The sequence below is a fragment of the Patagioenas fasciata genome, chromosome 3 (assembly GCF_037038585.1).
Source record: "Patagioenas fasciata isolate bPatFas1 chromosome 3, bPatFas1.hap1, whole genome shotgun sequence".
In the NCBI taxonomy this organism is placed as follows: domain Eukaryota; kingdom Metazoa; phylum Chordata; class Aves; order Columbiformes; family Columbidae; genus Patagioenas; species Patagioenas fasciata.
In genome coordinates, this window is record NC_092522.1 from 66306443 (window position 1) to 66332705 (window position 26263).

At 39.3% G+C, this 26263-nt stretch overlaps 2 protein-coding genes across 2 annotated transcripts in view; both read left to right on the plus strand.

Moving 5' to 3' along the window:
- HBS1L (HBS1 like translational GTPase) overlaps positions 1-14072 on the plus strand; it is a 61659-nt gene extending 47587 nt beyond the window's left edge. The window contains exons 9-18 of the mRNA XM_065833912.2: positions 1319-1465; positions 2139-2213; positions 2967-3084; positions 3271-3339; positions 6656-6760; positions 8749-8839; positions 10409-10517; positions 11134-11234; positions 12202-12346; positions 13397-14072. Of these exons, the coding sequence (XP_065689984.1) occupies positions 1319-1465; positions 2139-2213; positions 2967-3084; positions 3271-3339; positions 6656-6760; positions 8749-8839; positions 10409-10517; positions 11134-11234; positions 12202-12346; positions 13397-13408 (972 nt within the window). The 3' untranslated portion in view covers positions 13409-14072. The remainder of the gene's footprint in view (positions 1-1318; positions 1466-2138; positions 2214-2966; positions 3085-3270; positions 3340-6655; positions 6761-8748; positions 8840-10408; positions 10518-11133; positions 11235-12201; positions 12347-13396) is intronic.
- Positions 14073-15035: 963 nt separating this feature from the next.
- ALDH8A1 (aldehyde dehydrogenase 8 family member A1) lies at positions 15036-25769 on the plus strand. Its single transcript, XM_065834407.2, has 7 exons — positions 15036-15291; positions 19202-19349; positions 19703-19858; positions 21249-21398; positions 22034-22290; positions 23123-23284; positions 24722-25769. The coding sequence occupies exons 1-7, from the start codon at positions 15154-15156 to the stop codon at positions 25172-25174; spliced, it is 1464 nt and encodes a 487-aa protein (XP_065690479.1). The 5' UTR covers positions 15036-15153; the 3' UTR covers positions 25175-25769.
- Positions 25770-26263: the final 494 nt, after the last annotated feature.

Sequence of the window (26263 nt, forward strand, 5' to 3'; positions counted from 1 at the left end):
ACTTTGCAGCTTTCTGTTGTGTGTAGAGCAGGCTCAGCACCGAAGCAATGGGTAGAAGAAAGCACATGTGGAAGTGGCCCTGGTGCCTTTTTATTGTGGAGAATTCTGTTAGGAGGTGAATCCCCAACTGCCGTTATACAAAATGCAAATCAGCCTTATCAGGGCCAGGATCTGGCCTTTGATACATATGGTTAATTCACGTAAGTCCTGAGTTATGGTTTTTATAATTTAGAAAATACAGGATGTCCTTTTTTTTGAGGGAGAAGTTTACCGCAATGCACCTCTGAGACTGGCAGCTGTGGGGAAATTCATCCCTCATCCTTTTCCCGTTCTCACACTTGCACTGTCTCTGTATGAGCTGTGGGGATTTTGTGTCTTGGACAAGGTGAGGGGAATTCAGAGCCAGGATGTGTTCTGTCTTCCCACTCATGGCATCCTGAAGCATAAGCATGTAAGCAAAGGGAGAAAGTACTGCTTTTTCTCCTCTCTGTTTCCATTTTGTCCATCTCATCAGGCCTATGAAATTATCTTACACTTGCCTCTTGACAGCAGTACCTTTTATTGTTCACGTCTGGTGCTGTTACTTGGTGCATGGCGATGGCTTAACTGGCTGTTACTTTCCAAAGCAGGAAAAGTAGAAGAAATACAAGCAGTATTTAAGGCTAACAGCAAAATCTGTGGTTTTCCACTGTGCTTACATGTCTGATTCTTGTGCAGTTTTGTAGACTGTGTGATACTTATTTGCTCTTCATGCTGTGGCAGAGAGTTTGCCTAGTTAGTCTTTTCCTCCTGGTGATTTTTGGCATGCTTCAGTGTGTTGAGTAGACTGTGAAGCATCCACATCCAACACGCAGTTGACTGGTTGTCCCAGTTGTATAGTGAGGTGACTTATCTGTAACTTCTGCAGCTTCTCACTGTGAACGTGTCCAGACTGAGGCAGGAAGAACTGGATGTTATGGTCATACCCATTCTTAAGCTTCTAAGCTTCTGGAGCACAGACTGCTTTCGTTTAGCTGAGGTCTCTGCAGCACATCCAGAATCAGTAGTCTGAAGATGACACATTCCCAAAACCAAGAGTTGGCTTATGTTTAACAGAAGGTGGTGGTTTATGACATGAAATGCCATAATGCCATAATCCCTCATCAAAGTGGGCGTGACACAGATAGAACTGATCAGTTTCAATTACATTTGAAGCACATCAGGATGCCTCCTGTATAGAGTACATTTTGTGTGAAATGTTCCTGATTGGCGTATTTACCCAGATTATTTCCACCTTTTAACCACTTCTGATTTTTTTTTTTTTTTTTTTTTCATCTAGGCTGATGTGGCTATGTTGGTAGTGGATGCTAGCAGAGGGGAGTTTGAAGCAGGGTTTGAGACAGGTGGACAAACTCGAGAACATGGATTATTAGTTCGCTCTCTTGGAGTGACACAGCTAGCTGTTGCAGTCAATAAAATGGACCAGGTACATGCTTATTTTTTTCGTTTAATTGAAGGGCTTCCATCTAGGATTGTAGACCCTAATTTTAAGGATCAATATTGTGAAACTAATATTTAAAGTATTATTTCTTTCTTTAATTCTGAGCTCTGTCTCTTGTGTCTAGTCTTTACAATACATTTATTTATGAGTGTATTTTCAAAACACACAGAAGGACAAATTTGGTGCTAAAATGAGTAGGGGTCTCTCTTGTACTTGTGAAAACCTAACAGAGGGAGTTAACCCAGTGGCATCTGCAAGAGCATCTTGGTGATCATTCAGGTCAAGACCTAAACTTTACCTAAACATGTAAGGTATATTAAGTATTGCCACCTGTGTTTTAGGTTGTTACTGTGTTGTATATAATCTTGTAGAATCTGAATTTTGTGTGAATGTTAAGAAAAAAAAAAGGTGCTTTTCAATGACAAATCAAACTAAAGGGGCTTGCAAGTTAAGTGATGTCTTGTTTGCTATAAGTAAGTGTTAATGTGTATGCTTTTACATTTTCAACTACGAATCCGGCTGGGAATCTTAAATATTTTTAAATCCATTAGGTGCTGTGTGTGAAGTACACTTACAGGTACTACAGAGTTGATGACATGTGTTCGAGTCACAGTTAAAAATCTATGGTTTTATTATTGTAACCTGTTTTCCATTTTAGGTCAACTGGCAACAGGAAAGATTTCAGGAAATTACGAATAAGCTTGGCCAATTTCTTAAACAAGCTGGCTTTAAGGTAATTTAAATTTCTGAGGTCTTTGTTGGTTTGTTTGGGCGTTTGGGTAGGATGAGCTCTTCTGCTGTTACAGTCAGGTTATTTTGTGTCACTTTCCTGCTACTGCTATGTGCACATAATATAGCAGATTCCTTTTCTTACTGATCGGGTGTTCACTGAGCCATGGATAAGGTCAGTTAGTTCTCTAATACTCTTTCTGTCATCCTCTTTGTTTAGGTCTGTTGAATCTTTGGGGCAGTCACCTCGTTTGTTGCCTCTTGGTATTGTTGTCCATAAAGCAAGACAGACCAAGAATCTTCTGTCTTAATATTCAGCATTACATTAATTACAGTAGAGAGTTTTATACCAGAGCAGGTGTCATTGTGGATTGTGAACTCATAAGAACACTCTCCATTTGGCCTGGCTATGGCCCTCCTGAAATCCATATGCATGAACCAGCAATTTAAACCGAGGTTTTGCCTGTCAGATATGGAGCTGGATTTTGTTATATGATCTCAGTTTCACATAGTTATTAATGTTGCTATCATCATGTTTAAATATCCCCAGTTCTTTGTTGGCGCATTGTGATCAGGCAAGAGGCAAACAGAAGGGGAATGGATCCACTAATTAATCGTCCTTCTCCAGGGGATATACGAATCTGCCAACTGTTCTTTTCTAGCTTAGACATGTAATATTGAAAAAATGCACCTCTTGCTTCTGCTAGAAGATCCCATTGTTAATGAATGGTTAACTTCTGTTTGTTTTCCTAATTAGGAATCAGATGTGGCTTATATCCCAACGAGTGGCCTTGGGGGTGAAAATCTGGTCACAAGGTGTCAGTCAAGTGACCTCACACAGTGGTATAAAGGGAAGTGTTTGTTAGAGCAAATTGGTGAGTGCAGTTTTCCTCATTTAAAAACTAATATATCTTAGTCCTGTGTGTGTCAAACTTATATTTTGGGGAAATGTGGGACAAAGGCTTTGGAATGCAATATAGTTGATTTATCCCTAAGTGTGAAGTTGTTGATACAGTTACTGAATACAGAAATTCTAAGAGGTTTTATCAATTTATTTGCAGATTCTTTCAAGCCACCACAGAGATCAGTGGATAAACCATTTCGGTTGTGTGTTGCTGATGTTTTTAAAGGTTGGTTCTTTTTATGATATTTTCATCATCTTTTCATGGATATTCAACGCAAGTGTTGAAACATGATGTAAGAATAAGACTTAAAGTAGGAGCTTTATGTGTATCTGTAGTGTCAAACAGAAATAGTAAGTTCTCAAGCAGTGTTCTTCATCGAATTTTAGATAGTATTGGTGAAGGAGAAACACACTGGAAGAGAAATGGAGGAAGAAAATCTGCATGACCAGCTAACTGGCTGTGTAATGAGTTGATGGTTCTGTGGGACAGAATTTGGGATTTTCTCTTTCCCAAAGTGGTTCTTGTTGCCTAGATGAATGTTTCTCAAACTTTTTATGAGTGTGACTTAGGGCTCTTTTACCTTCCATTCCTAGATTTTAAAAAAGCGTGACCTGTTGCCTTTCTTTTCATTGTTGTAGCTGTAAATAATAATAAATCCCTTCTTTTTCATATAAAAATTTGGCAGACTGAAGTGGAAGGAAAGGATAATGGTGATGAGACTGTTTTAACCAGACGGGGATTTAATGAAAGGCAGTTAGCTATTCCCTAGCACTAACAGAGATATAGACAGCAAGCAACTATAACCAGTTCTTAATCCCATTGTCCAGAGAAAATAGACTGCTGTGAGCCCTTAAGGTTTTCATTGTAAACTTGATTTTTATTTTTTTTTTTCAGTTAAATGCTTTTAAATTTACAGGTAATTTAGAAGAAATAAGGTTTGTAGCACTCATCCCATTTGAAACATTCCGTAGATCCCTTGAGAAGTGTGGCAAACTAAATGACAGCGTGATTTGAAATATTGTGAATATTTGTAATCAAACGTGATTATTGAAATTCATATCTTAAAATAAGTATAGGCTGTTTATAGGAGAAATACAAACAAACCAGAGCAAAATACTGATTGCCATTGGAAAAAACAGTTTTGTCCAATTTTGATATGTATCTTTGAGAACGCAGTAGACACTACATGCCCTGGGGTAGCTGTCTTAAGGTGCTGAGGCTGTAATATTAAATATTGAAACCCTGCATGAGAATTTACATCAGTTTCATCATTTTTTATTTTTGTGAGCTGTGGGAAAGTGTGTTAGGATTATTGAGATCTTTCAAAATATTATCACAACTTTTTTGTTGCAATAATCATTTTTGTGTTGAGCTAAGTTTCACAAAATGAGCAATTTAGACTACATCTATTCTGGGGAAAAGTGATTTTTTGCTAAAATATGCAAAAATAATGACTTTGGAAGAGACTTAGTTTACATATACAGGGTTTATCACTAAATGTGGACTTTTAGGTGTTTTTAGGCATTTTTTTTTCCTCTACCTTGTAATCTCAAAACTTAATTAATATGGATGCCACCAGAGGAAGTGGCTGCAGGTAGGAGTACCTGAAGCAACAGTTGTTCTTGGCTCTGTCACAGTGCCTGTGCCAGCTCAGGAGGAGGTGTCCATAGAAGTGTGTAAAAAGTGAGAGTGCTGAGCGCGCTCTCACGTAGTTTGGAAAACCCCTTTCTTAATTAAGGTTACCCACACATATGATTCATCTACCTCAGCCTGATTTTAGCTGCTATCCTCCTGATATTCTCTGCAGGCAAACTATATCCTGATCTAAGAGGTCTCTGTGAATTCTTTCACTGCTGCATCAGTCCCCACTTACCATATTATAATACTGTCCAGGGTATGATTTGACCTGACTTTAGAAAAGCTGTGTGGCTTTAGAAAATCCTGAGGACAAAGAACATGTCCTGGCAGAACACAAGTACTACGATACACAGAAATCAGACCCTTTTTTATGCCCTGATTCTGTCCCCTACTCTCTGTTTTGTATTGGCATTGGTTTCATAGGGAGCTGAAGGAACTTGGCACTTTGCGGGAAGCTGTCAGGATGGGAGAGATGTCAAACACCACTCTGTTTTACCAAGCCAGAGCTGGTGATTATGTAATTTTTAAAAAAAAAAAAAAAAGGTTCATTATTGTGGTTGGGAACCTGCAACCAGTTCACATTTCTGGTTGCCTACAAGTGCTTGCAGAGGTTCTTTTGTGTACCACGTTGAGGTGGTATTTGTACCATGATTTGGGGATTCATTTTCTAGCAAGTATCTGCTTCTCCAGTTTTCTGTTCTTTTGACATACTATGCCATCTGTTAATTGTCTGCATTCATCTCATTTGCTGAAATAAATAGAGGAAAATCAGCTTGCAGGCATATTCCACTACTGTGGAGTCTCCTTCTCTGGAGACATTCAAAACCCACCTGGGCACATTCCTGTATGATCTGCTCTGGTGAACCTGCTTTAGCAGGTGGGTTGGACTAAGATGATCTCCAGAGGTCCCTTCCAACCCAAACCAGTCTGTGATTCATTAATATTTTTCCTGCTAAGTGGAAGCATTCATCAATAATGGTGGTGGATGCAAAAGAGCAAGTTGATTGTATGTGACCTCAAGATCAGAAGTCGACTTTCTCTTTTGAATTCAGCTTTAAATTAATCTTTTAATCTAATGTCACATACAAAATACTAAGGTGCTTGCTTATCACTGGATTCTAGTGTTCAGCAAAAGGTATATTTGTATTTGTATAGATAACCAAAAATGTCATTGTAGATTCACTTCAGAGGATTCTTTTTAAACACACCTGCAAACATGTGCTAAGGAGATGAAGCATTTTTTAAGGTGTATGTGCATAAATGTGGACATGTAGCGCATCTGTTGAAAATAACTGACATATCATTCAAATAATAAACAGTGTTAGGACATTGAAGAAGAAAAGCTCTGGTCTTTTATTCAGAAATATTTAAGTCATCCACAATTATAACTCCTCATATTAAATAGGACTGAATCAATCTTAGACTTTCCAGGAGTAAAAGTAATACACTGACAGAGCTTGTAGGATTCTGACTCAGTTAAACAGTAAATGGCATAGGAATTTGCACCTGTATGCATGAGAACTTTTATGAGATGTCTGGTATGTTTTCTTTTTTATCTGTAATTGTAGTGAGCAAGTGTTGAATTAAATAAAATTTCTAGAAATTAAGGTGCTTAATCTAATATTGAAAAATTAAAAAATATTTCTTCATATACCTACGTTTGTTTAAAGAAGGATATTTCTCCCTTGGTTCTGAAAAACATAAGATCTAGAGGTTTTGAATTTAATGTTTCATTTTCATTATGATGCACAGCTGCTAACTTGCAAGTACTGAACACTCTGCTGGGGGGGGAACTGTCTTCATTATATTAAAAACTTATCTATGCAATGCTGAAGATCTAACTTGTGATGGGAAATTGACCTTATTATGAAGTTTTTTGAAATTATTACTGTGTTTATTTCAGACCAAGGATCAGGATTTTGTGTGACTGGTAAAATAGAAGCAGGTTATATTCAAGTTGGAGAACGACTTCTGGCAATGCCTCCCAATGAAACTTGCACTGCAAAAGGTACAGTCTTCAGAAGTGTGTTTACTTTCAGGTCAATATTGGGCTAGAAGCAGTTACTGAAATGGTAACAGACTGTCAAACTGATACTAACTGTCAAACATAAAATGTGAAAGCATAAAACGAATTTCTTTAGATGTGACTGTGTGTCTGTATAAATATGTCTATGAAGAGTATGTGAAATCTTGCCTCTTTTTTTGCCTTTTTTTACTATATCAGATATTCCAAATGTTACAGCCTCATGACTTTTGACATTGCTTTACGAAGAACCTGTAAAAACATCTGAGTTCCAGCAATGTCTATAAAAACGTACAGTACAGAATTCATTACTATTCAGCTCTGCTGTGGAGTGTTACTGCTGTTGGGATGTGTGAGGATGTTGAACAGCCTTTAGAAATGAGTCTTATGAATTAGATCTGAAAAAGCTTGAGTATTAAGTCTCTCCTGTCTGATGTTCTTGAGATTTGTCACTGATCCTTTCACAATATAGGAACTGTCAGGATATAACTGTGCTGAGCAGTGACAAAAGAGAAGAAAATTGGATTTAAAATTCAATACATTTGATATCTGAAAAGAGGAATAGCTAGGCCAAGACATTAAATACTTGGCTGTTCAATTAAGGTGACTGGTTTGGTACTGCAGAGTTGTCTGTTTCATATGCAAGCAGAAAGATAAAATTATGATTTTCATACATTGACCAATGAATTAAAAAAAATCAACTCACAAAATAAATGTTTCCTGTATCTAACTGTTTAGCCTGAACTCAGTAATGTGCTGGTTCGACTGTCCCATTCTGTTCCAGAACCAGCCCATTCAGTGCTGATGAGGAAGCTCTTCAGTGTGCCAGTTTGTATGGGTTTATTCACATTGTTCGCATGCACAGGAATGTTACAATAATGTGGATGAATATGGGCGTCATATCACTGTAGTCACTCCTCTGCTTTGGGAGTGCAGGAAGTAGCATGGAAAAATATGTATTTTTTCAGAGTATCCCCAGTGGTACAAGTCTATGATTTTTCTTTTATACTGCCTCTCATATGGCTGAAATGTGGGTAAAGGTTGAGAGTATTATTTCTATTTAATGTAAAGAAGAGATAATTGATTTATCATACAGTATTTACAAAAGGTAGTGTGCACATCAGGATTCCACTTTTTCATTTAAAGAGGCTGAGTTTCACTTATTCTGTGAGAATGACACATACATGTGAAATAATTTTCAATACTGCTTCAAAAACTATGCTTAACGTGCTCGTAGTTGAAGGATGGTTTCTGGCATGTTTTTGACAAGTGGTTTTGGGAACAGATTTGTAAACCAATAAATACAATTTGTAGTGAAATAGAGCTAGATTGTACGAATGTATGCCGTATTTATAAAAAGTGGGGTTTTTTTTCCTTTCCTTCTTGATGTCTACCAGAAACCTCAGAATGTTAAGTCAGGAGCAATTAGTTTTGTCCTCACCCACCAGCCAGATTATCTTTTAAAGTGATTAAAATACATCACAATCAGAATAAAATTACTTTTAAAGATGCTTTCTAATAGACGCGATGTCGTGAACGAAAGGCATCGGTTACGCTTTTTTATGAAAGAGTCAGCAAACCCACTTAAGGTAAATGAAAGTTGACATAGTACCATTAAAGTATATGAAAGATGCGGTCTAGGGTGTGCATGTGCCTGAAAGGATGGGTGGAGATATCAGTACTACAGCGTTTTCAGGACTGCGTCATCTGCGCTTGTGTGACAAGTGCCAGGTCCTCTCTGCTGGCTTAAATAAAGCCATGTTATTGTGCAGGGTGGGGTGAGAGAAGTCCTCACCGAGGGGAAAAAAAGCTTCCTCAGTCTTCTCAGTTAAAAAGCTTTTACTCTCAACCCATTCATTCTGAAAATTGATGAGTAATGGTTGATGAAGCACAAATGGCCCAAACAGAGCTGTTTGTTTGTAGCTCAGAACCTAGGTACTTCACTGAGAGGTTCTGTTCTTACTCATTTCCAGGAATCACACTGCATGATGAACCAGTTGATTGGGCCGCAGCAGGAGATCATGTTAGTCTCACTTTGACCGGCATGGATATCATCAAAATCAAGTGAGCAAAACTGGGTTTCAGTCTAAGTAACGGTTTGTTTTTAATGAAAAGCTTTATAACTATTACACTTAACAATCAGCGGTTTACTTGAAGAATGATGTGGCTACCAGGATATTTAAAACCAAAATGATGCATATCACCTGGCGTGCATGTACAAACGTTGGAAACATCTGCTGCATGTGCAACGGCAGCCTCAGAACACAGCTAATCTTCATGCTTTGCCCTAGTGCTGACACTCGTGACTTCAGAGCCTTTTTCCTTAAGACTTGTACTTGGACATTTTAATAGATGAGTTAAGGAAATCCTTATCGCTAAATAAAAGATTTTTGAATCATAAATCATTCTAACAAAACGCATCCAAACAACTGCAGTTGTGTACCAGTAAGTAAATCTGGACAAATGGAATTGATAGAAACTGTTTATTTAACACAATTAGATGTTTGTAATGTTTTGGTAGATGTTTTGCTGACCCTTTTTTGGAGCGGTCTGATACATTCAGTGAGCTGCAGCACATCTCTGTGTGTATTTCAGTCTATAGGTTTCATGCTAAGCCTTAGCCTCAGGCTTTTAAATTAGAGTCAGTTGTTGCTCAGGCTAGAAAATTGGATTCATGCTTTGTTCAGCTTTTTCACGTTCCAGTTGGACTTCAGAGAGCAAACTTTCAAGCTACTGTTTGAAAAACTCCTTGCATTAATAGTTGTGCCAATTTATACTCTGCTTTTAAGAGAAAAGAACAGAATTTTCTGTATTGCCATTTCATAATGGGGTGTGATTCTCTGTGATAAACGGAGAGGGGAAAAAAAATTTGTTCTACTTGTTGCATGAAGGCTTGAGTCAATTTGTTACTTTGGTGTTATTCATCTTTTGGAGATATGTTAGATTTGTCAAGAAAATGTGCAAAGTTTGAAGTACTCTTGATTAAATCTGATTACATCTGATATATACGTTTAATCACGCAGTTCATTCTCTTCAGTCATGCTTTTTGGTGGGAATAATTTTCGTTCCATTTTGGATAGCTAATACTAGCCACTGTGAAAAAGCTGTGTCAAGTCTGCTTTATTGACTTGTAATGAGCTTTCTTGTGACTCCATGTGGGGTTTTTTGGAAGTGAATGCTGCTGAGAGCTTAAGTTTTGAAAGTCCTGATTGTGATGTTCTTTTATCCACAGAGTAGCTGAGTTACAGGCACCAGCACTGCGATTTTGGGCACCCAGCAGTACTTTATGCTATTGATCTGGAACAATTAATCTCTGAACGAAAGTCTAATTCTTCAAAATACCTACGCACAGGAAACAGTGACATTTTTAGAAACTGATTAGCAATGGACATTAATTGTTCACTGAACTAGACAGACCTTTTCATGCATACCCACAAAATACTGTAGACATGGTCTAGGAATTAATTTCATTATAGGTTTTAATATAGTGATCCTGTTTCCCCGCCCCCACATTATATTATGGTGGTGTTGTCTTTGCTTTGCTTGTCTTAAATGTTTGTCTTTTTCCAGTGCGGTGATTAACATTTATATGTCAAGATACATAACAGTGTCTATTATTCCCCTCTCTTGTAGTGTTGGCTGTGTATTTTGTGATCCTAAGGAGCCCATTAAAGTTTGCACTCGTTTCAGAGCTCGGATTCTCATCTTCAATATTGAGGTTCCAATCACTAAAGGATTCCCTGTAAGTCTTTGTGAAAGTTCTTGTGTTCATTATAGGTTGCTCAGGGCTTTTCCTCTACATGTCCAATCCCCTCAGTGTGAGAGATACTTAGTGTGCAGAAGTGGTTCTGTCCCTCCAGAGGAAAACAGATTCTTCTCTAGTTTGAAAAGGATATAAAGGACTATTGTGGCTGCTTGCGCATATTCATACTGGCTTTTAACATGTATCCGAGCTGTTTCAGAGGACATGAGTTCCACCATGGTCAAACTAGGCTGTCCTTTAGATAGCTCACGCTTTGTAGGAGTATAATGATGCATTTAGTTGTAAGATAACCTTTTAAAATAAATACAATATCAGTTCATGCTACAGAACTGCACTGACCTGGCAAAAGCAAAACACTTAAGAATGAAAAATGTATTTATGGTGAATTAATACATGACCTTTGTGTCATATCTGTAGAGATCACAGTTTAGGAACAAGGAACAGTTTCTGAATGTGAGGCAGAGACTCCTGTGAGAGAAGTTTTATAAACATTTGTTTAAAAAATCAGTCTTAAAAGAGGTCAATGTTTTCAAGTATTAACACACAGGATTTCTGATTACTGTAGAATGTTTAATAACTGAAAAAAATATTTTAGGTGCTGTTACACTATCAAACCGTAAGTGAACCTGCGACTATAAGAAGACTGTTGAGTGTCCTACACAAAAGCACTGGTGAAGTGACAAAGAAAAAACCTAAGTAAGTGTTTTGAATAGTTAATAATTACTCAAGAAATGGGCTGACTTTAGATTAACGTATGGTGTATCAAGTAGATTCTATTATAGAGCAGTAGTATAACAATCTGCTTTTATTGTTTAAGTTGGTTTGATGTGTAGATTTCAGAGTGTTTTACAAAGTGAAAAACTTCCTTCCCACTTGATAAATGCCGAGCACCTGAGAAGCAAAATGACTTGCCTAAGGTCACTTGCAGAATTGGGAGTGAATCCTAGATCATTGCACTTAAAGGATTTTTGCATATATATATATATATATATTTATATATACATTTTTATATATATATCATTTTTTTTTTTACATTATCTCTTTTCCTGTAGTAGCATGGGATCCTTGGTATAATTTTGGAGGTGGTTTACTGTCTAAAATAAACTCTTCTAGACAGTGCATCAGAGAAAAATAGATTTAGGGAGTCTTCCCATACAAGTTAAACTGTGGGAACATCACTTCAGTTATTTAAAGATGTGTTTGGGTAGAAATGTTGTTTGATACATCCAGCATTATCAGAATAATCCCTTTCCAGAATTGCATGGTTGAAACTCTTGCTGAAAGGTAATGGGAAGAAAAATCATTACTTCTGCAGAGCAGTGAATTGGTTCTTTAGGCGTTGGGTTTAAAATAAGACTTGTTTTCTACTAGGCATGAAAAAGACAGGGTTTAATGAGATAATTAACTTCAAAGCAATTTTCTAAATGTTACAGTGGATGCCCTTCTCTAGAAGTTTTTAAAGAAAACTCAGATGCCTTTTTAAAAGGTGTGCTGCAGGCAAATGAGTTTTCAGTCTGGTGGCTTGGCTTATACTTGAAATCAAGCTTGATCATTATACTTTTGTCTTTTTAAGTTGATTTTTTTTTTCCATGTGTTCACTGTTCTCTTTTTAATTTACACACTATCATATCTATAATAGAGTTTTCTGCTTATTTACGTGCAGGTTCTTGACTAAAGGGCAGAATGCTCTAATAGAACTACAAACTCAGAGACCTGTTGCTCTAGAGTTATATAAAGATTTTAAAGAGCTTGGGAGAATTATGTTACGCTACAGTGGTTCCACTATTGCTGCAGGAGTTGTCACAGAGGTATGGCATTTTTGTAATGGACTTTCTATACTGTAAAGGAATGGCATTAACTTCCAGGTAGCATTTAGTTTTTATGGTTAAGACCTTTTTTTACACACTTTGGCCTAAGAAATTAATTTATTCTGCTGAAAAAGAGGCAGTACTTCATGAAGAAGTAAGGAAAACTTGCCGTGTTCTGTTCATTTTATCAGGAGCAAAAATTACTCTGTTCAGAATTTTTTAATGTTGTGCATTTTTCCCCCTCTCTCAAATTAAAAAATAACCCTTCAGTGTTTTAACAGGCATCAGGCTTTCTGAAATCTATTTGCCTACATAAATATACTGGAAGTAGTTTGTAAATAAGAAGTGTTGGCCATTTTTACTGTGGCTAGTTTGGGTCCCAGATGTTTTTATGTTAGTATTAAAAAGAATTGTACATTTGATTCTCACTGATGCCTATAGACATTTCTGATTCTGTGCGAGAGGAAGCAAAGGCTGTGGGGCTGAATATAACGCTTTGCCTCTCATTAGGAGAAAAAAAAATACGTATGTTCCTCTATCTGTCACTTCAAAAAAACCTTGCTCTGAGTTTTGGATTATAATTTAAGTTCTACTTTTAGACCTGAGGGAGAGCAGTGTAGTCACATTAACCAAGTTCTACTACTGAGACTTAAAGCTGAGTCATTCAGTGTCAAAACTTGGAACTAGAGTGTAAAGAACTTCTGGCTTCTCCCTGTGTGTGTAGGAATGCTGTGCTAGCACTGTCAGAGGCTCTGGGCCTTGTGGATTTTTAATGCTCTTAACAATCTGTCTGGTCTTAAATAGGGTCCAGAATGAGGGCTTTAATCTTGCTCTTGTCTTTCACTAAATTTAACTTGAAGTGAATGTCGTCCTATTTAGATCTACGATGCCCAGTGTTTGTAGGATTGTTCTGGAGAATTTCAGAGCAAAAGGAATTATTTTTTCCACAGCAAACTATATCATATTGAAAAAAGCTGTGATTGTTTTACATTCAGTACTTCATTTTTCACAATAGGCTTGTGTTTTTTTGCCATTTGCATATATTTTTAGATTAAAGAATGACAATGGTGCCAGAACTTAGACTGTCCAACCAAAATGCAACCAGATACCTAAACTTCTGTTTACGAACCCAGTTACTTCAGTTGAAGGAACAAGTGCAATTAACTGGGGAGAAGAAGATGATGACAAAAGTTCAATTGTGTGAGACATCTGGGGAGCCCTTCATCAGCCTCTCCCACTGCAGAACAAGATGCCAACTGACAAGGAACTGCTAACGTTGCACTTCTCAAGCTCAAGAATCTCATGTGTTTCTCCATGTGGAATTTAGCCCTTAGGGAGCCTGATGGAAATATCTTAGGAAGTTGAATTAGAGAAAAAGATGTTGCATCATCATGAAACAAACTTCTTACTTCCAGACATAAATTGTTTACATATTTTCTTTGATTTGCTTTTTTGCTGCACATTACATCAGTAAAGTAATTTTATTGGTCTAATATATTTTTAGGTTTGAGTTGAATGCATATTCAGGGGAAAAAAAAGAAAAAAAGAAATAGTATTTACTTTGGCTTCAGGAGAATGGCATAGTATTATTCCAGGATCGTTTTCCCTGTCCCAAAATTTATTTAAAAAAAAGGAAGTTTTCTTTTGCTGTGTAGTGGAAGCTGTGCCAACATTGGCTAATTTTATTTTTTAAACTGTAAGAATAATAAAATAACTTTGAGCATTATTTTTGTCTACTTCATATTTTGTTATTTAAACACTTCTAAATTGTAATAAATCATTCTTTACTTTCCATAACTGAGAAGTTTCAGAGTAAACTTACGGGTTAGAATACGAAACTGGCATGTGACTTATCTTTCTGTGGAAACAATTTCAGTTTTTCTCACGTTACTCGGTGCAGCTACCGCACATACACATCTGTTTCATCCAGACAGTGCTCTTCTGAACAGAAGCTGGCAGTTTAATCTTGGGATGTCTGCTAAAGCCAGATTGTTGTGCTTACTCAAGCCTGGAACTCCTTCTTGCATCTCAGTAATGGAGCAGGTGAAACCACCTGATTGAAAAGAGGTTTTCTTCTGCCACCTCCAGCATAAACTCAGGACAGGCACACTTTACTACCAGTTTAGAGGATTTTTATTTAATAGAAGTGAGAGGACCTTGGGTATTCTAGGACCTGTATGCGAGTGTGGGTGGAGACAACTCTGCTGTGACCACAGTTAAGTGTCGGGAAGGGACTATTGTACAAGAAAAAGTGTTATGATGACAGAGCAGTAAACGTGAGCCGCAGACATGCCTGTCCAAGTGTCTTTTCTCTGTGTCTATTGATGGTGAGGAGCAGGTTCTTGGTGAGGTGTTTGGGTCTTGAATTATTTTGTGTGGTTGTTGCAAAATGTCTTTCTTCAGAATTGAGCTTGAAAAACTGGCAGAGGGAAAATTTCCCTGTCAAACCATTGTTTTCCTCCCCTTCTTCATTATTTTATTTCTAATAGACAGAGAAGAGCTGTTTTCTAACAGCTGCTCCTGCCTCCCTGCATCAGCTCCTGGGAGAGAACCAAATATCACAGAAACAGGTTCTGGATTTTTCTGGAGGGGTTGTTTGTTTGTTTGGTGGTTTTGGTTTTTTTCCCTTTTTTTTTTTTTTCTGCTGTTGTTGCCAGGGTTCATTCCCACTCATGAGCGAGTGGTGCGGGGAAAAGGGAGAGAGAGGGGGAGGAGTTCAAACTCGCTGTGCAAATACATACAGAACGGCCAATCTACGTTGATACCTTGTAGGAAAAAAAAATCCCAGATGAAGCAAGCGCCTAAGGATGGCTCAGTCAAAGGCTCTCTTGGTGCTGGAAAACTTTATAGCTGGGAAATTTGTTCCTTGTTCCTCCTACATAGACTCCTATAATCCATCCACTGGAGATGTCTATTGCAGGGTGCCAGACAGTGGCAAAGAAGAGGTGAGTACTATCCAAATGCACAAAGAAGTGAAAACATTAAATGCACATAACATTAATATTTTGGGTGGGAGAGACTGAAGGCAAGAGAATAGAAAAACACCAAGGACTTTAATGCTTAAATGAGTTAGTGCTTGACTGCATTGTAGCACTGTGTGATCTATTGCTGTGGCAGCAAATAGTGTTTTTTTACATTTTGCTGTTAGAAAGTTACAGGCTGGATCCCAGGCTGGTGTAAATCAAAACTTCAGCTACCATGGGAGATGTCTTGTACATAAGTTAACAATAATGGTCAGAATGGCAGTAAGTAGAAACAGTCTGGAAGAAAGAAAGAGGTTTATTGATCTGTAAATAAACTTAGAGGTACTGTGTAAAACTAAATGTGTTCTTCCTTAGTTTCTTGATGATTTGCAGTTGTCATTTAAAAGGATTTTTGGCTTACTGGCTCTTCCCTGAAGTATGGTAGAAAGGTTTCAGGCCTCTCTGGTTTTGATATTAGCAGCTGGATGTGAAGTGGAGGTGATGAAGTGGCTGCAATGAGTGTACAATAGCTTAAAATGTGGCCTGTCCTCTGCATCAACATAATGCTTCCTAGTGCTGTGCTCTCTAGTGCAATGAACATCTGGTACCTTATATGTGTTCAGATGTGGATGGGCAGTGTGACATTCATCTGTGGAGCTGCAGTTTCTTTGATGCTACTTTATAAGGTGTGTGTCTGACAATGAGTGTTTCAGATTTGCTGAGGTGAGAAATGACTGGAAAAACCTGAATAAAGTGAAGGGCTTGGAAAATGTTGACAAGCAGCACAGAGTGTTTTCATTTTCAAAGTGCTTTTTAAAACACACTGCTACTACGTGTAGCTGTTTCCTTCGCTTGCTTTTCAGTCCTGTTGACGTCTTTTCTCTTTGCCTCTCTCAGCAGAAACCTTTGCACTGTAATTTCAACTGAGTAAATATTTGCTAGATGCTGATGACCAGTGGTTAAAGTGTAACAGATTTGGTTTGCTAGAATACATCTGTGCAAGTTCATTTCAACCCTAATTATACCTGAAAAGGCTTCTCTTTGATGTGCAGGTGCAGATCTTCCTGTTCATTCATTTGCAAAATCATTAAAACCAGAGAGATGTGAGAATGCCAGTGCAGCCTAACAGAAGAAGGCTACCAGCCATTCTGGAGCTATAGTTCGAATATATGTTGAGAGCAATGGCTTTTTTTCTATCACCTTTCCAAGTTAGTGGTTGTGTGTGGTAGTGGGAACCCAGTTAAAACACCCATGAAGTCAACGAGTGCTTCTGTCTTTACACAGCTATAAAAGAAGACTGGGAGCTGCAGAGCTGGTATCTGCTGGAAACTGATGGAATAGGCTACAGGAGAAAGTGCAATCACATACTACTTAGAGGATATCTGGAGATTTCAGAATAAACATCTAGACTCAGGTTCAACAAAGAGCTCAGGATGCTGGTTTCTAGCAAGGCTCAAAGTCCTGTTGGATTTTTTTCCTGTTAATTTTAATAGAGGGTTAGAAGGCAAAACAGAGACAGACTGCAAATCTGTTGCTGACCCTGGAATTTAACATCAGGTCAGCTGAAGGGGCCATTTCAGCCAGTTTCTGCCAAAAACATTGAATGTTTTTCAGGGGTTAATTTGCCTCCTAGCTAGATGTCTTAAATTCCAGATAGCAGCACCAAAGCATGCTGAACAGGTGCCCTGTATCGCCAAAGGATGGGCTGGTGAGGGCTAATTAGTCCTGGCAAAGATCTGCTTATAAAAACCATTTCTCTCTAAAGAACCTTGATCCTGTGCATCATCCACTGGAAAAGCAAACATCATGTCCTGAGGAGAGTTTGGGGTATTTTGGTATCAACCTTTTACAATAGTTGTGGATTGAGTGTTCTTTCTCTGTGTCTGTCTTGTGCAGAAGAGGAAAGCAGAAGGAAGTGTTGCAGACACACGAGTTCACAGTTGAATTCTTATGTGCGTTTTCTTTATGGCTCGACTTTCTTTGCTGCTTTTTGCTAGTCAAACTAAGTACCTGTTTAACCTTTGTACGCTGTCTTACTTCTGTACAAATCTCTCTCCTTTTTTTCCTCTTACCTTTTTTAGATCAACCTACTGCCGCTTCTTGCCTTCCTTCGCTGATTTTTCTACTCTACTGTCTGTGAAAATGCGACATCTTCCTTCTTCTAAAACCCACAGTAGGGTTGAAAATGCAGATAACTTTAACTGCACACCAGCCCTCTCTTGATACAGGGGGCAGGAAAAGGCCACAGAGGAGAGGACAGACCAGAAGCAGCACCACAATGGCACCTAATGACAGGAGGGTAGAAGGACAAGTTAATCAGTAAGGGTGGAATAGTTTTGCAGAGGGTGACCCTTTTCAGAGTGGTGTGCCATCCCCCACAACTGGCTCAAGAAGATGCAGATCCCCCTTCCCAGGGCTGCTGTGGCCCTGCTCCAGCAGTTCGGCGGCTGACAGCCGCCTTCGGCACCTAGAGTTGAAGGAATCAAAGCTTGGCCAGTGATCCGTGTGACCTCGTGTGAACTGGAACTTTAGTGCCTTTCTTAGTAAAACATCAGTGGAGTCTCTGTAAGTTATTTTGTAATGTAATAGCAGCCGTCCTGATCTGAAGGAACAAATTTGGAACTCAGTTTTGTGGAATTGATGAGTCTTCAGCAGATTCATGGGAACCAGCAGTGTGGCAACACTAGGAAAGTTCAGAATTATCTGACTGATCTTGCATCAGCATCCTCCTAGTTATTGACTTGGGCAGATGTCCAAAAGCTGAAGAAATATAGGAGGAAAAATGTTGGGAAACAACTAAGACAGATTTGCATATATTAGACATTGGAGGCAATTAAGAAGTGATATTCAGGAAGAAAAAACTGGGAAATAGGGCAGTAAATTAAAATACAGAAGGATGTTAGTAAACATATTTAGAGTGCTAAACAACATTGAGAAGGAACGACTTATAAATCAATAGATGCAAGTAACATTCATGCAAGATCCCAGTGGAAATGTTTGATTGAAGACAGCGCTTTTTGGTGAATTTTAATCCTTTGAAGCCTAGTCTGCCTCAGAAAAGTGCTGGTATTCTGCCAATACTCAGAAAGGTCAGTCTGAAGGACCATGCGTTACTTACGTACATCTCAGGCAAAATACTGACAATACTGGTATGTATCTATATAAAATGCATATAATGAACTTTAATATCTGTAGAGCTCTGTAGGTATCTGATGAGAGAACTGAATAGACACCAAGAGTTTTAGGAAGAAGTTTTTTTATTTGTTTGTTTGTTTGTTTAAATATGAGAGCATTAACGAGTTTCTAGGTGTGATCAGGTAAGATTAAAAATCTTCTCTCTCTATTCTGTAAATATATTCTCAGGCCATGCTCGAACCAGCTGGGGGAAAGGCAAGAGGAAATCAAAGGCCAGCAGGGCATACAGTTTGCTCCTTCCTCAAGTCCTGACTTTCATAATTGCCTGGCGTGGCTGAAGTCCCATGTTGCGAGCACTGTCAATGTTTAGACTGAGGCTGAATTCGCTCTGGGAGACTGTTGTACTTTCACACATGAGAAACAAGATTCTGCATGGGTTCAGCCAGTGGCACTTGCTGGTACCAGTTGACCAGCCCAGCATTTCCTCCAGGCCTGGAGAGTTGCCCACAAGTTTCTGGAATGTAAAGAAAAGCAGTGAAATAGAGTATCAAGAAGAGAAACTGTCCTGAGTTATGGGATAGTGTCTTGCAATGAAAATGGAGGAGCTATCAATAGTTACAATTCTGAAGAGACAAGAGTATTCCCAACAATGTGATCTGGATTACTAGCCTCTCAAATACAAATTAATCTGCTGATTGTTTGATATTTTTTCTAAGGCCTTTCATTAATATTCACCATGCCTCTTTTGCTTTCTTAGGTGGAAGCTGCTGTCAAAGCTGCCAAAGCTGCCTTCCCAGTTTGGTCCTCAAAAAGCCCATTGGAAAGATCTCAGATCCTGAACAAATTAGCAGACCTGATTGAACATGACCTGGAAGCATTTGCACAAGCAGAGTCAAAGGATCAGGGTAAAACTTGGAACTGTTGATCTAAATATAGTGTGTCCGGCTGAATATTGAAATGGAAGATATGGTGCAAATTTTTAGCATGGTATGAGCTGTTGCTGCAAATTGGAGTCGATGTGCATGAACTTTGCAGAAGTTGCTGATTTGGGATTCCTGGGGCATTCTTGCTGTTCAGAATTGCTGATGTTGACTTGGAATGCAATACTACAGGGGGGCTGCTGTTCTCGACTATGGTTGCACTTGGGCATAGAGCAAAAGACATTACCTAAAAATACTTACAAATCAGCTTTCAGAGAGGAGTTTACCACACTGTTTCTGCCCATGATAACACAGCAGTGTTCTTGGTTTTGTTTCAGGAAAAACTATTACATTTGCTAGAACGGTGGACATCCCTCGGGCTGTGTACAACTTCCGATTCTTTGCCTCTTCCATTCTTCATCACACGACAGAGTGCACCGAGATGGCAACCATGGGCTGCGTGCATTACACCTCAAGGGCCCCTGTGGGAGTTGGTATGGTGCTTCAAAACTGCTGAAAAGCTTGGCAGAGTTTCTGCCTCAGCAGCGGCTCAACAAAGAAAGTGGATTTTCCAAAAGCATTCGTTGTCCATAGGTCATGTGCTGAACACAACTAGTTTGCCAAAGCACGAGCAACATTATGTAAAATCAGTTGTGCTACTGCATGGTAAAAAGAGTGTTTATCTGCCTTAAAAAATGTGTTTTAACCTGGCAGTTCTCACCCTCAAAATCTCTCTCATGTTTGTACGTGTGTGTCTGTGTGGGTAAGTAAACATCAGCGCTGTGGAGCAGTGAGGCATTGCAGGAGCACCCAGCTGCTGCTTCTGCAGGGAGAGCTGGATCCTCCTCACATTCTTCTTGGGAAAAAGCAGGAGTAGTTTGCAAGGAGACATTTCAGGCTGTGAGTGGAGTACCCACGGGTGGCTAAACTGCTTTTTGCTGGGGAATTGCTGAACACAGCCACTAGATGCTGCTGGTGCTCTGGAAATCAAGCAGCTGCACTGAGCTGATGATTAATGGTGTCATCATGATTCCATTATTAGGTGTTTTGTCTATATATATATGAATGTTGTACATTCACACTTGAATTATTTATGAACTAGAATTGGCTAACATAGAGGACTCATTTAAAAGTTTTTGTGAGCAGTGGAGAATATGAACGTTCCTGGTGAAATTACTCTCATAAGGAAAGGTCACTCACAGCCTCTGTTCTGCCAAAGAGCGAGCAATCCTGTGGCTTTTCTGAGCAGTCACACCTAACGATTACAGATGGTTTTTCACTATTTCTTATAAATATATAAGGTGAAAGTATTCCCAAAGGCAATTACTGAAAAAATTCTGATCATTCAGCAATTTGTGGAAGCAGCAGTTCGTACACTGATATTGCGGCACTCAGAAATTAGGCTAAAATTTCTCAAGAAAAATATGCACTGTATGTTATGCATGCTCTTTTTAATATTAAAATTGGGAAACGAAAAGCAAGAGTGATGTGAGCTCACACAGTGCCTTAACTTCTTGTTTGCTAACACAGATTATTACCACAGATCAGTTGACTGAGTGATTGTTATGGCTAACCTTGCATTAATGATCCTGAAAAACACTGAAAATCTCCCTGTGAATGTAAGACTCTGCCCTGAAGAATCAGCAAAACTTATTCAGAGAGTTTGGCTGATCACCTTAAGCATCATTTACACAAAACTTTTAAAGTTATCTGTCCATGAGAAATGTTTCTAGCTGTAAATTTGTTGTATGATTGGCTGGAGATAAAAGCCATAGCTAAACATCCTTCATAAACCTGAACTGGTGTACAACTGCTTGATGTTAGAGAAATGAGTTTTGTATCCCAACAGACTGAAATCCTGTCCTTTGCACTTTTGCTTTGTAGCTGGTTTAATCAGTCCTTGGAATTTACCACTATACTTGTTGACCTGGAAAATAGCTCCTGCCATTGCATGTGGAAATACTGTGGTTGCCAAGCCAAGTGAGATGACATCTGTCACAGCTTGGATGATGTGCAAACTCTTGGAGAAAGCAGGTAAGGGGCAGGAATGCGATGGAACTCCTTGTCTGTGCACGATTTTCATTGCAAACATCAGTGCTCAACAAATTTGGGAAAGACTGTTTGCTGCAGCTGAATGTTACACCAGAGAATGAAAAGCTCTCCATACTCATACTATCCTATCTCTCTATCCTATTTCATGTGTTTTTTCCACTATCTTCTCATGAAAATTCTTCTTGTGTCCCCTCCTTTTCCTCTCCTGCCCTCCCCTTAAGAATGTCCTGCACCCATGGTGGCAGCAGAGGAACCATGAGGGCATAAAGGAATGAGAATAAGCTCTTGGTGTTTGTGCTGTGGCTGTATTTGATGCACTGTTAAGAAAAACTTGGGAGGATCACTCCTTCTTCCCTGAATGACTGAAAACTGGGTCTCTCTGGTGACAGGTGTCAAGCAAGCTTGACTGATCAGTGGAATTGGTTTTATCTTTTAACCCATGACTCCCCAGACTTATTAAACATGATGTGTTTTAGTTCCCACATAAGTGAAGGGTCTAGCTTTGTCACCCATGAACTACTGGTAACTTTCTGACTTCAGGGACAAAACACAGTGAAGTGAAACCCACAAAGCAAGGGAAAAAGGGTATGACGACTGTGTGCCTTTCTTCCCCTCAGGGGTGCCCCACGGGGTGGTGAACATAGTGTTTGGAACAGGCCCCAAGGCAGGAGAAGCCCTCGTCTGCCATCCTGACGTGCTTCTGATCTCCTTCACGGGAAGTACGATGACGGCCCAGCGGATCATGGAGAAAAGTGCTCCACACTGCAAGCGGCTGTCACTGGAACTGGGAGGCAAAAACCCCGCCATCGTCTTTGATGATGCTGACTTGAGCCAATGTATCCCCACAACCCTGAGGTCCAGCTTTGCCAACCAGGTGCCTCCCATCTCTGTGGTGTGTAAAGCCTGTTTGCAGCAGGAGGTGTACATGTGTGTGAGAGCATGAGTGAGTCCATGCGTAAGTACATGCCTTTGGATCCAAATCCTACAATGTCAAGGTCTGTTCCAAGAGTCTGTGCTGTGAGCAAACCCTTAGTAGAAAAATACTAAAAAGGTTTCGTTATTCCACAACCAGCAAAACAAAATAATAAAGGGCTGTTCTTTGTTATCTTCTGATGGAGAGCACAAAGTGTCATTATCCCTATCAAAATAGATACATTGTTTATTCTCCCCAGGAAGCAGCTGCTTTAAATCCCAGCCTCTAAGTAAGTGGGAAGCTTGCTGACTTGCTGGAATTAGATTAGGAGACTTCCTGCAAAATTCTATCAAAGTTCCTATTCCCTTAGCAGCACCCTCAGGAGAGATCACCAAAGCCAGTGAACAGTACTAGGGCAAATGTTCAGAAAAATAGCTCGGTATCAGAAAGGGATTTTCGCTAAGTGAAGATAGATCATTCAGATTAGAATTCATGTTTCCTATGAACATTGTTAGAGAAGACATGTAATCAATGAGAAATCAAATTTGCTTGCATTAGTGGCTGTACAGTCCTGTTATTGTGGTTTTGTATTTTGTTTCTGTTTTCCTTTTTAATCTGGGAAAAATCCTACTTTGGTGAATGTAATTTGCTCTCTTGAGGATGTCGCAACACAAGTCTTATTGTGGGATGTGACTCCTAATACCTATCAATAGCACAATGAAGTATGAACTGTTATTGTTTCCTTTATTTTTTAATCTTTTTTTTTTTTTTTCTCCCCTCCCCTCCCTGGTAGGGTGAGATCTGTCTCTGCACCTCCAGGATCTTTGTTCAGAGGGGCATATACAGTGAGTTCTTGAAGAAGTTTGTGGCAGAGGCTAAGAAATGGAAGGTTGGGAACCCCTCAGATCCTACAGTCAACATGGGAGCACTAATAAGTAAAGAGCATCTAGAAAAGGTGATGTTACATGGAGTTTACATGATCTCATCTCATCTTTTAGAGGGCTATGAAAGATGATTTCAGAGGTGTATGGAAAGGACTGTGTCCTCTCCAAGATTAACTCTGAGGGATGATGATCCAAAGCCATTACAAGGTATCTTTTTGATAAGCTTCGTGTTGCTTGTGGTCTGGTATTATGTGATTTCTCTGGAAAAATCGGCTCCATGAGGAAAATAGTTTAAAATTACAAACAACATTTATTGCTGTTTGAGGTGAAATAATTCAAAATGGTTAATTCTAAATCCTGAATTTGTATTAACCAGTCTTAGAGTTCAGCAACATCTTCATGGATTTTAATATTGCACTTGCTAAGATCACTTATTTGCCTAATAAGGCAGTTAACAAGGTAAGTCTTTTATATCACTCTGGCAAATTCCGGGGAATATAAGCACACAGTTACTTAGGACTGCTTGCAGTAATTTGGAATTACATGTATGTGGAGGGCAGCTGAGATGTTGCACAGTTAAACAAAGTCTGCTTTAGTGGCTTATATGAAATGAATTTTTATGGTGTCAGAGTAGAGGAGAGCAGGTGCTCACATCCCAGAACTATCTGACGCAATCAGCATAAGCAAGAAGCAGACTGCAAACCACAGGGTGAGAGAGAAAGCCAGACCTTTGTCAGGTTTCCTGATGCCTCAGCAGGTTCTTCGGGCCTGTTCTGAAGCAGAGTGGTAGAATCACCCACTTCCCGAGGTCCTCAGTCTGCGGCACCACGGAGGACTTCCCGAGTCTAACCTATCAAGGTGGTTAAAAGATAAAGAAGCCTGATGGTATCTCTGTGGTGTTTTTATAGGGAAAGAAACCAGTCAATGATTTCAGAACAGCAGAAGCAGATTGATAGCATGTCCTGTGTGCTCAAGGTAGCATATGAGGGCAACAGCCATGGAAACAGCTTTAATTATTTATTGATGAGATTTTCTATAGCATTCATGGCTTCATCATCCTAGTGGCATGTAAACATTTAACAAGCCTGCCTGTGAGGTAGGAAAATATTACTGATCCCTTGAAGTAAATGAGTGAATTGTGGCATGGAACACATGGCAAACTGCCCAAGCTCCTGGAAGAAAGGAGGGAGGCTCTGGGGCCACTTGTGTTTTCACAGAGGCCCTACCCTTTTGAGAATACTTAGCGAGAAGGGCCAGTGTTGTTGTGTGCTAGCCTAGTAAGTGTTTGGAGGGGGAGAATAATTGTTTTACAGCAAGAAATACCCAACTTACTTTTACAGAAACATAACAAAATCTAGCGAATGACCCTCTGTTGTGAGGAGGGAAGTAAAAGCAGTGCGATCCAGATGGAGATATTCACGAGCTCCTGTTGATGTGCCCAGACTGGAGAGGTGAATCCTCAGGATTTGATGTCCTTTAGCAGTGATATTTTTCTGCTGTTTCCTCAGGTAAGGAACTATGTCAAGAAAGCCCAAGCTGAAGGAGCCAGAATACTCTGTGGAGAGGGAGTGGATTCCTTGACTCTCCCACCTGGCAACCAGAAAGGCTATTTCATGTTGCCCACAGTTATTGCCGAAGTCAAGGATGAATCTTGTTGCATGCAAGAAGAGATCTTCGGTCCTGTGACATGTGTAGTAGCATTTGATACAGAAGAAGAAGTGATTGAAAGAGCCAACAATGTGAAATATGGCTTGGCAGCCACTGTGTGGTCCAGCAATGTGGGACGTGTTCACAGGGTGGCACAAAGACTACAGTCTGGACTGGTGTGGACCAACTGCTGGCTTGTTAGAGATCTGAACTTGCCGTTTGGTGGGATGAAAGCCTCAGGCATAGGAAGGGAGGGAGCAAAGGATTCCTACGAGTTCTTCACTGAGGTCAAAACCATCACAATAAAGCACTGACATGTTAACACGAGTATATTAGGGTAAAACAAATGACAGCAGTTTCTGTTACTGTAAATGTCTTTCTGGATCACAGACTGCTATTTGGGCCATCTTTTTCTTGAACTTTGGCCAAGTAATATCAATGACAGCTAAAAATAGTCATCCCAAACACTAATGTCGAATTCAACCTTGCCTGTTAAATGAGAAAATCAGTGCTGATTCCACAATCAGCCCAGCCCAAGCCAGATGACTTGCTTATCAGATGGATCCTAAACCCTTTTTGAGTATTCCTGCCTCAAAAATCTGTCCCTCTAAGGCAGATCAGAGAAAGGATTATCTGTAACTGTACCTGTAATTGGTGAATTACCTTGAGGGACAATGTGGCAAGCACATTGTAAGGCTGGTATTGTGATGGGAATCAGCCCATTTCCACTCTCAGCTGTACCTTCCATGTACCAATCCATATTGCACTTCTCTGATGTCAGACAAGGACTAATACTGCAGAACACTAAATGCTGAAGTCAGTACCTTTAATCTGTTAAGTGATGTTAAACCATAGGGTCATGAAATACTCATGATACACAGAGACAATAAATGTTTTAGTTATAACCTGTTTCACGGTATGCAGCTGAATCATCCTACAACTTGTTCTCTGACTATGGGGTTGTCATATGCAGGGAGAGGAGTTGGACTCTGTGATCTTGTGGGCCCCTTCCAACTCAGGACATTCTATGATTCTATTTTGAAATTACAGCCTTTAGTCACTTTTATGCCTCAGCGATGGTATTTTTCACATCCCTGCCCAAAGATCTGGCTACGTCACTGATGGTGTCATTCTGCATTAGTAAAGATTGGAAGTGACTCCTAAGACAACTAACTGTTGGAAATGAATGTCACAAAAGTGTAAAACCACTACCAACTTTCCGTTATTCATTTAGAGCTTTTATTATTTTTTTTTTTTAATCAGGTATCTCACAAACTTGTTCACATTCCACAAAGAGAAATAAAGTTGGATACCTGTTTTGTGCCCCCCACTGCCCCACCTGAGAAGGTTTTGTTGCTATTGAATTTTTACAGCAGCCCTTCATGATTTGCTTTTCAGGTTTT

What these genes read in the sequence shown, in the direction of transcription:
- ALDH8A1 (XM_065834407.2), top strand. Translation starts at nt 15,154, where the DNA reads ATGGCTCAGTCAAAGGCTCTCTTGGTGCTGGAAAACTTTATAGCTGGG. An exon ending in CAAACTCTTGGAGAAAGCAG is followed by an intron (nt 21,399 to 22,033) that starts GTAAGGGGCAGG and finishes TCTTCCCCTCAG; the next exon opens with GGGTGCCCCACGGGGTGGTG. An exon ending in GGTCCAGCTTTGCCAACCAG is followed by an intron (nt 22,291 to 23,122) that starts GTGCCTCCCATC and finishes CCTCCCTGGTAG; the next exon opens with GGTGAGATCTGTCTCTGCAC.